Source organism: Lytechinus pictus, unplaced genomic scaffold (genome assembly GCF_037042905.1).
Source record: "Lytechinus pictus isolate F3 Inbred unplaced genomic scaffold, Lp3.0 scaffold_23, whole genome shotgun sequence".
Taxonomy (NCBI): Eukaryota; Metazoa; Echinodermata; class Echinoidea; order Temnopleuroida; family Toxopneustidae; genus Lytechinus; species Lytechinus pictus.
The window spans coordinates 1281026-1289744 of NW_026974143.1; the positions used below are offsets into that span (position 1 = coordinate 1281026).

At 39.8% G+C, this 8719-nt stretch overlaps 1 protein-coding gene across 1 annotated transcript; it reads left to right on the forward strand.

Moving 5' to 3' along the window:
* Window positions 1-451: 451 nt before the first annotated feature.
* On the forward strand, window positions 452-8556 carry LOC129261898 (uncharacterized). The gene is made up of 4 exons (XM_054899924.2): window positions 452-532; window positions 5603-6112; window positions 7156-7383; window positions 8284-8556. The coding sequence occupies exons 1-4, from the start codon at window positions 452-454 to the stop codon at window positions 8554-8556; spliced, it is 1092 nt and encodes a 363-aa protein (XP_054755899.2).
* Window positions 8557-8719: the final 163 nt, after the last annotated feature.

Here is an 8719-nt window from a genome sequence, read left to right on the forward strand (position 1 = left end):
ATATCGGTATCAAAGTGAATTATGTTATTGTGATAAGATTACATGAATGTTGAAAGGCGATCATTGATAGCTCTAATAAGTCGACGCATGAAGTGTATATTCACTTTATATATGTATATATATATATATATATATATATATATATATATATATGTGTGTGTATATATATATATATATATATATATTACTACTAATGGAAGGCGGGTCTGAGACGTTACGTACGAAAGACTAGTATGTGAGATTAACCAAAGAAAAACCAACAGGAAAGGGGGTTGGCTCCCAACTCCCATGCATAAACCAAGGAAGATTTCCCTATTCACAATAAAACGATAGCAATAACTTTCGCATTGATGATAGACCTTTCCACCCTTTCCAAACGTTACAAGTTACAAACGTAAGTAAATCTTCTGAAGTTTCTCCAAGAGGTTTGTACAGCTATATATCTAGCATCATGGATACCTCATCACCAGATGATTATGATCCTTATGAAACTGATCTGGATGAAGCCTATGTCCGTTACTTTCAACAGGAGGTAAGTTGTAGTCATATCTTTTATGTATACAGTATGTGGTTGTTCATAATTATGGTTTGCGATGTATGTGGCCCAGGTTGGAGAAAAATTATTATGTATCAATATCAATAAACAAACAATGGTGAAGATACTTTTCAAAATGACAACGATTCTTGACATGCGTAATTTTGAATTTTAAAAGGAAATATAGAAAAGAAAAACACTATATTATGGTAACCCTTTTTTGGTTTCTGACGATATAATTTCCCCAGTCTTCTCTTTTTCTGTTTCTCACGTGGACGTGGGGGGGGGGGGGTAGATGGGGTGTATACTCATGTCCGACCGCTATTTGTATATACAACGCAACGATCTACAAGCGTCCCGAAAGGTATCATTTCAGGTTCTCATGATATCCAATTATTCCTTTGAAATATAGGAAATTTGGGTCAAATGTCTACATCCTAGCATAATTTGAACCTCATTTCCAGGAGGTACTGCCTGTCACCATCCACCATGCAGCACTACTATCATGACAATAGAAAAGTGTTAGGAGGGCTTATTCACCGCGTCGGCATCCCTATAGCACCCCGCTTCCCAGGGCCTCCGCAATATCACTTTCGGGATACATCTTTGAATCTTTGATCAACAAGTGGGTCTTCATGCATCCAAAACTTGCTGTTGTAAGGACCTTCTTCACAAGATTTTATTAGGCTGCACACAGCAGACAAAGTATGTGCACCGGTTTATTTCCAATTGGTCTGATATGCCAATTCGTCTACTAGTAACCTACTAAATGAAAGTAACTCATATATCCTTGGTCTGTCATCAATTCGTCCACTATCCACATGGTCTAATTGCAATTTCGCCTATAGTTTATACTCACCATTCCACCTGCAGTTGGTCCGTTAGCCATTTATTCCATAAACCATTGGTCTTATTGGATAAGTTTCAATAGAGCTAAATGAATGAAAAGAAAATGGGTATATAGACCAAAATGCATGATTATTAGACGAAATGGTCACGGACGAACTGGTGAATAGACGACGTGATTATTGGACCAAATGGTTGTTAGATGAAACGTTGATGGACGGAATGCCCTAATTAGACTACATAAATGTAGGTAAACCAGATGAGCGGACGAGTTGGCAATAGATGAATAGACATTTTGCCTGTGCCCACACCTACACGCTATTTATTGTAAAGGGGGGGGGGGGGGGCGGGTAAACAAAATGTTCATAAGTCGAAGAACAATTTTGTGACTAGATAAAAAATCAATGAAATGTAATGTTCTTTCTATTTCAAATTATGCAACATGCTCATCTCGATTTAGAAAGCAAGCCCAGAAAAAAGGGTTTTTTATTAGAGAGGGTTCGGTGCATAAAGTATTCACTCCTGACAGAGCACATAGTAATCTTTAGTGTTTTTGGTTTTCGTTATAATTCGAGTAGAGGGGAGCGGGGGGGGGGGTATACGTGTTTGGTGACACTTGCATGAAGTATGGTATTATTTTGAAAATGGAAAATACGTATCAATTACAGATGTTTTGTTCGGATTTTTAGGCAGGGTAAACTGAACCAATTAACTAGCTTGCTTAGAATCTAGAATTTTATCTTTGGCAGATGCACGAAAAACTGTTCAAAACAACAATGGTACGCTGTCGCGGCTATAACAGCCTTTTGTATTCGGTGTGAAGGCGCAACCTCCGACTCGATATGCTCACCCCCCCCCCCCCCACACACTGTGATATATTTCGTTGAGGGAAATTTGTCAAGTAACTGCTCGATGCTGTCGTCTCGCTCACCCTTTTTTTTTTGGGTGGGGGCGGTGCATGATAAAACTGAAATATATATATGCCATATTTGTCAACGTTTTTGCACCCCAATTTCTTTTTACTGAAAATACATTTTCATTATAAATTAGGTCTAATGTATGGGGAAATTGGATAACGATAATGAAAGAAAAACTTCAACAAAACAAGAAAGGGAAAACAAATGTGACATTTCATAATGCAGGTATTCGTGCCTAATTTATAGAATGCAAAATAGGCCTACATTGCATAATGGGCAATTTATATTTATGTTTGTCTTTATTGCAGCCACATGGCTTTATCAAACTTGAAAACATATAGGGCCTGCCAATGCCTATTTATATTCATATATTCAAATGAATTCAGGTATTCACCTGGAGAATAACAGCTACTCCTCGGCTTGCACTCCGAAAACCTAGCAAGCCTTTATCTTCCATATTAGAAAAACAATGGTAGCTTTGATTTGTAATTTTGAGAATTAGTTATATGCTTCAGTGCAGAGACTCATAACAAAGTCAGAAGGGGGTGAATATATAGATCTACCCGACTTTTTTTTGTTCAAAGTGACCTATGAGTTTGATTGAAATGGTGACCCGACCTGCGCTTCACCACGGCTTCACCATGCACGAGCTAAATAATCTGTAACCTTTTTCATGTGTCCTAACTCTGATCATGGAGGTAGAATCCATGCTCTGGCCAGGGACGTCCAAGTAAAGCTACCGTACCCCCCCCCCCACCCCCACCAATCTCCTACGTTCCACTGCCTTGTAAACACAGCAGCGAGCCAGCTGTCTCGTACATGCTTCCCTGGTACATGTATAGTCGAAATTCCGTGTGCATTTGTCCGTGTGTGTGTGTTTCTGCATCATGCCTTGATTGCGAAATCCGGCTTCGATGCATTCCGGCATGCATACACTCTTCATTGAGCAGGCAGTGAACACGACGCTGTCCGACTGCCGAGATCCCCTGTTTTCGAGAAGTTCCTTCTATTTTCAACCAGTGATGTACAGAAAGTACATTCAAAAAAGGATATGAGCATGAGCATATTGGGCCGTGGCGTCTGTGTGCGACCCGAAAGGCAGAATATCGAGGGAGAGAGAGGGAACTGGAGTTGAAAGGGGGGGGGGGGGTGAAGTGGAAGAAAGGAGGAGGAATGTACTATTGCATTTTATTTTCTGTCCATCATTCCTCTTCCATTATGCGCATTGAGTTCAATTTTATTCCCTTATTACTTTTGATATAAACAGAGGCCTAGTAAAAAAGGGAAGAACAAAGCGACGGACAGAGGCGATCGAGGTATAGAGAGTGGGAGGGAATGAATATAGGGGGGGGGGGCAATCGAATTATATTTTGTTGGGATGTGGGGGTGTCCATCACGAAATCCTGAATTGGGGTCTAGGAACTGACCATGAGGGTAAAATACGAGGTATGTTCATGTATTATGGCGCTAGCTTCCAGTGGCTCCTGCAGCTAGGGCATGCAGCTAGCTCTCTCAAGGCCTTGGCCTGGTGCTCGCGCTGGACATTTTTGGCAGGGTTGGGGAACTGAGATGTTTCATAACGGGGTCTTGCGAACGGGTCGGGTGGCTTTTCGAATTTGAACGGAAATTAGTCAGTTGGAGTATTTCTAGATAAATGAAAATGAGGTATGAAAAGGAAGGTGTCATCAACGCGGCACGTCCCCTTGCCATCAATATGCGGCCCTCTGGGCCTGGGGGAGATGGGAGACAGATGAAATAAGAATGTCATCACTGATTATACCCGAAATGCATTTGTTTTTATTCCCGCGGCTTTTCTTTTACCTCTAAAAGTCACAGTGCAATGCAAATTACAAACATTGACGGTTTGAGTCGATGGTCTATCCCCTTGTGGATAATTTTGCACTTAATTGGTCTAATTAATTGTCACTTTGTCTATTTATCCCTCATATTCCACGTCTACCTCCATGTTCCACTCAATCTCTTTTGGATTTACGCTGTCCAATGAAAAATATTGAAAATATTGTGGGAAATATTGTCAGGTGTAGTAGTAGGCCAAAACTGTGCCCCTGACTAAACCGATTGTTGATAATGACAGACTGTACTGTGATAAGACGAAATGTGTAGGCCTATATTTGGCTGGTGATTGGATAAGGTCAGGTTGACCATGACGGAGACTACAGCGGGTCAATATCGATCGCATTTTACTGAAAGGCACATGCAGTTGCATAAACTACCAAGGAGATATCACCTCACTTCTTCTTGCTATACGGTTATTTTGTCTTCGTAACTGTCTTGGGGTCATTGATTTCGATTGGGTGCTAAACACTGATTCCATGGATCACCAAATTCCCTTCATTATATATCTCGATAATATTTCCCTTCCTTTTGACATCAATGTCTCCTGTCCAACTCTTTCAGGAGGCCTACCAAGTGGACACGAAAGAATCATGCGCAAAATACGGAGAAAAACATTTTTTTTTTTTTTCTATTTACCGAAGGAACGGCAAAAATTGCACACTGACCAGTTCTGTAAATTTGATATGAGAGAAAACATGAAACCCCTACACAATTTAGAAAAATTCTCAATATTTAATATTAGAGACAAAGTATAGTAGAGGAAATAATTTTGGGGAGACGAAAAGGGAATATATTATTTTCCCCTAATACAGGGCCTGAAGAAACCCATGAACCAGGATTAATTCAACATTTTGCGTTTCTCTATTAATTGTCATGAAAATGGTATTGAAATGAAGTGTACGGGAGAGTGGGATAAGGACCCTTTTTTATTTCCAAATATATCTTTTTAATGTGAGGTAATGTATAGAAACGTGATTAGATGTCTATTACAAGATCTAGAGTAGACCCACATTATATCCATTAGAAATGTTAGAACTAATTTGCATTAATGAGTCATAACTACTTTTGTCGGGTGGCTTTACTTGCCCCCACAAACAATAGGTCCTAATCCAGTTGACTACCATTCTTGAATATACCTCCTTTCTTCCCTTTCTAATTATGCCCCTATTATTCTTGTCCTCTAAGGGAGTGTTAATGTTGCAAGAATATATTCGTGATTAATTGCAAATTTCAGAAGCGCATTTACGAGTGATGGATCAATTACAACTAAAACAAATCAATTATACTTCTTGATGTAAAAAGCAGGCCATCAATCAATCAATTACATATTTGCAATGAAATGCACGAATTTTGATCAATTTTGGACATAAAATTGACTTGCGACCAATTGCGAGTTTCTTGCAACGCTCCATTAGATTTTGTTTCCCTGGTTTTTTTTTAAATAAAGGATGGTTCACCAGTCGACCCAGTTGGTCCTAGCTCTCCAAAAAGACCCAGGGTTACAGAGGAAGTACAGTGCATTGACCCCACTGACCAACCATCGACGTCAGGTCTGCAATCTTCCAGAGGGCAGCGAGGAAGTCGCAGAAAGCGGAGAGGGCGTGGTCGTGGACAATCCTGGATAGACGGTTTCCAATCAGACACCTCATCTTCGCTTCCCGAAGGAGAAACTACAAACACAGGAAGAGCCAAGGGAAGAGGGAAAGGGAGAGGCGAATCCAGGGGGAGAGGAGGTCGAGGTACCAGAAGTAGAGGCGGAGCAAGAGGAGGAGCTAAAGGGAGAGGAGGAGCTAAAGGGAGAGGAGGAGCCAGAGGGAGAGGCGTGACCAGAAGTCGAAGCAGGGGAAGAGGCAGAGGTGGTGCTAGGGGCAGCGCAGGAGTTGCCTCCCGAGCAGAAGTAGAGGGAGACGTGGAAAGAATTCAAGCGCTTCGTGAAGCGAGAAAGCGAAAACTCAAAGTAAGTTAAATGGAAAGATGAAGAAGGGAAGATTCTCCCTTGACATGAAAAAAAAATTGGCCAGGGGTGGGGGGGGGGGGGGTTGTGAGCACTGAAAAAGTGCCCTACTCTATGCAAGAAAATGCTCCCTCACGAACGTAATATTTGCCCCTTTCACAAAAGAGGACAGGTTTTAAGCGGTTTGCTCGAGCCACTTTGTGCACTTTCTCGAGTCTTTGTACCTAATAAAAGTGCCTCTCAAGAACATGTTTCCCTGTAATGAAGGGCCCGTTTTATTTTTTTTGAAGAGTACCCCTTTGAAACGAAACATTTTTAACATGTTTTATAATACCACTCATGAAGGAAAAATGTAAGAATATTCCTCTGTGCCTTCCTACATGTTCCCCTTGAATATAAGGACCCGTTTTATTTGATAAAACGAGTGCCCCTTTGAAAAAAAACCAACATTCTCATTTCTATGCATTTATACTTATGAATGAGCAAAATGAAAGAATAATCCTACGTGCTCAATATTACACTGAATAGTCAATTATCATGATAGATTGTATTAAAACTTAACATCGCATCTTGGCCATTTCCTTTTTTAATATTTCTTTAATTTTTTATCCTTGACGGTTGTGGAGCAGGGGGTGTTGGTCCCCAAGTCCTCCACCATTCGGATGCATAGGGGTCTTGATTTAATTTTGATCTTGTGCCAATGTTGCTAATCATTTTAGTGAACTTCACGAGGTTCTGGAGACCTTGGCTTCAATTAGGTTAGTCTATTTGATGAAATATTTCATGTTTTTCTTGCATAAAAAATGCAAAGGAGGACAAAAATTTCAAAAAGTCTGAGAAATCTTCAAATGCGTTTGTTTTTGTCAAATTTTACTTAGGAGAATTAAAACCAAGTTGTTGAAAATGAAAACCTGTCAAAAATCATGCCTGTAAAGCATGAAAATCAGAACCAAAAAGTACTCTATTTTTTGTACCAAATATTGCAATAATTGATGCAGTATTTCTGATTCCTTGGGTTTCATCCTTTTCCTTTACCTGCTTTCTAGGAGGACATATCGAGGATGTCTAGAGAGGAAATCGAATCATTGCTCTATAAAACAATACAACGAAGACCAGGCATGTTGTTTGATCTCATGATGCAACCCCCCGATGACAACATCCCAAATGGAGAGAATGTGCCTTGGTGCACTTGTGGCAGATGTATAGACATGCCCACCGATGCTGAAAGGTTGTGTTGTGGGAGAAACCCCCAGGACTGCACCAGCCAGCATGCCGTAAGTATGCACCTTCTATCCTTGTGGGTCTTAAAAATAAAGGCACCTCACAAAATGCCATGCATACATATGACCGTGAAGATTATTCTCGGAATAATTAGATAACACATTTCTATGTTATGTGTTAAACGCTTGGATAATCAGGAGGTATAAGATGTTATGGTATATGCATGGTTGCAATGGATGAATCCAGATGCCAATGATGTCATAATTATAAATCCATTTTCATAGAAATTGTATTCAGAATTGACAATAAAAAGAGTTTTTTTTTAAGAATATGTTTAATAAGTGTTTTTCAAAGACGATTATGACATCATTGACTGGATTCATTGATTGCAGTCCTACCACATACCACATAAATATGGTACCAAATTATTTGGGAAGATTCTCTTTCAGGCCACATCTACTGATCATAATTATATTCATGATGTATTTTTTTCCTTTCATTTAAAATATCATTTCATTTAAAATATCACCATTCATTACAAGAGGCATATACGCATAATTTCTAATGGGGGGGGGGGGTTCAAGCTGAATAAAATGTTGACAAGCAAAAGGTCTCCACCACCGACTTTACTTTGTTTAGTACCCTACAAAAAAATTGACAAGCTAAAAAGAAAAAAGTCTTCAACCTTTTCCAAGGGGGAGTTTTGAATTATTATATGGATAGAAAACTTTTTCGGGGGGGGGGGGGGTGGGTACAAATAAAATTTGAGGGGGGGGGGGGTGAGCACCTGTAGCCACCCCCTAGATACGCTACTGTTCATCATGTATAAATATGCATGAATATTGTTTTGTATCACTTGCGACAGTTGCTAGATCATTTTGCACACACTCATATATATGCAAACAAGCAGATCTTTAGTTCATATTTTTCTGTTTTATATTGTGTTTGCATAGGTCTTTGAACTGATTATTGATGAGGCAGCATTATTGATCCAAAGGGCAATGTGGATTGACTTGTATAATCTAGAAGATGATCCTCAGGAACCAGGAGAAGAAAACCGGGCCATGAGACATGCTGCCTACCGGAGTTTTGTATTTTGGCAACATGGACGATTAGGGCAAGGAAACAGACGGGTCATCCCCAGCTGTTGTGTGACCAAGATACGGTCTCTTTACCCTAGTTTAAATGGATTGTATACTGGTTATCTTCCTGGAAGATTTGTGTAGCATAATTAAAGTCATGATTTTTGCCTTCTAATGCAGACCATTATTTTTGTTGTCACAGCCCTTTCTTTCCATTCAATTACTATTAGCTGGTTTTGACTTTCTTCATGTTCCTTTCATTGTCATATTGGTTTATTTTGGCGGTGTCTGCTCTCATTACATATTC

What these genes read in the sequence shown, in the direction of transcription:
- LOC129261898 (XM_054899924.2), top strand. Translation starts at nt 452, where the DNA reads ATGGATACCTCATCACCAGATGATTATGATCCTTATGAAACTGATCTG. An exon ending in TCCGTTACTTTCAACAGGAG is followed by an intron (nt 533 to 5,602) that starts GTAAGTTGTAGT and finishes TTTTAAATAAAG; the next exon opens with GATGGTTCACCAGTCGACCC. An exon ending in CGAGAAAGCGAAAACTCAAA is followed by an intron (nt 6,113 to 7,155) that starts GTAAGTTAAATG and finishes CCTGCTTTCTAG; the next exon opens with GAGGACATATCGAGGATGTC.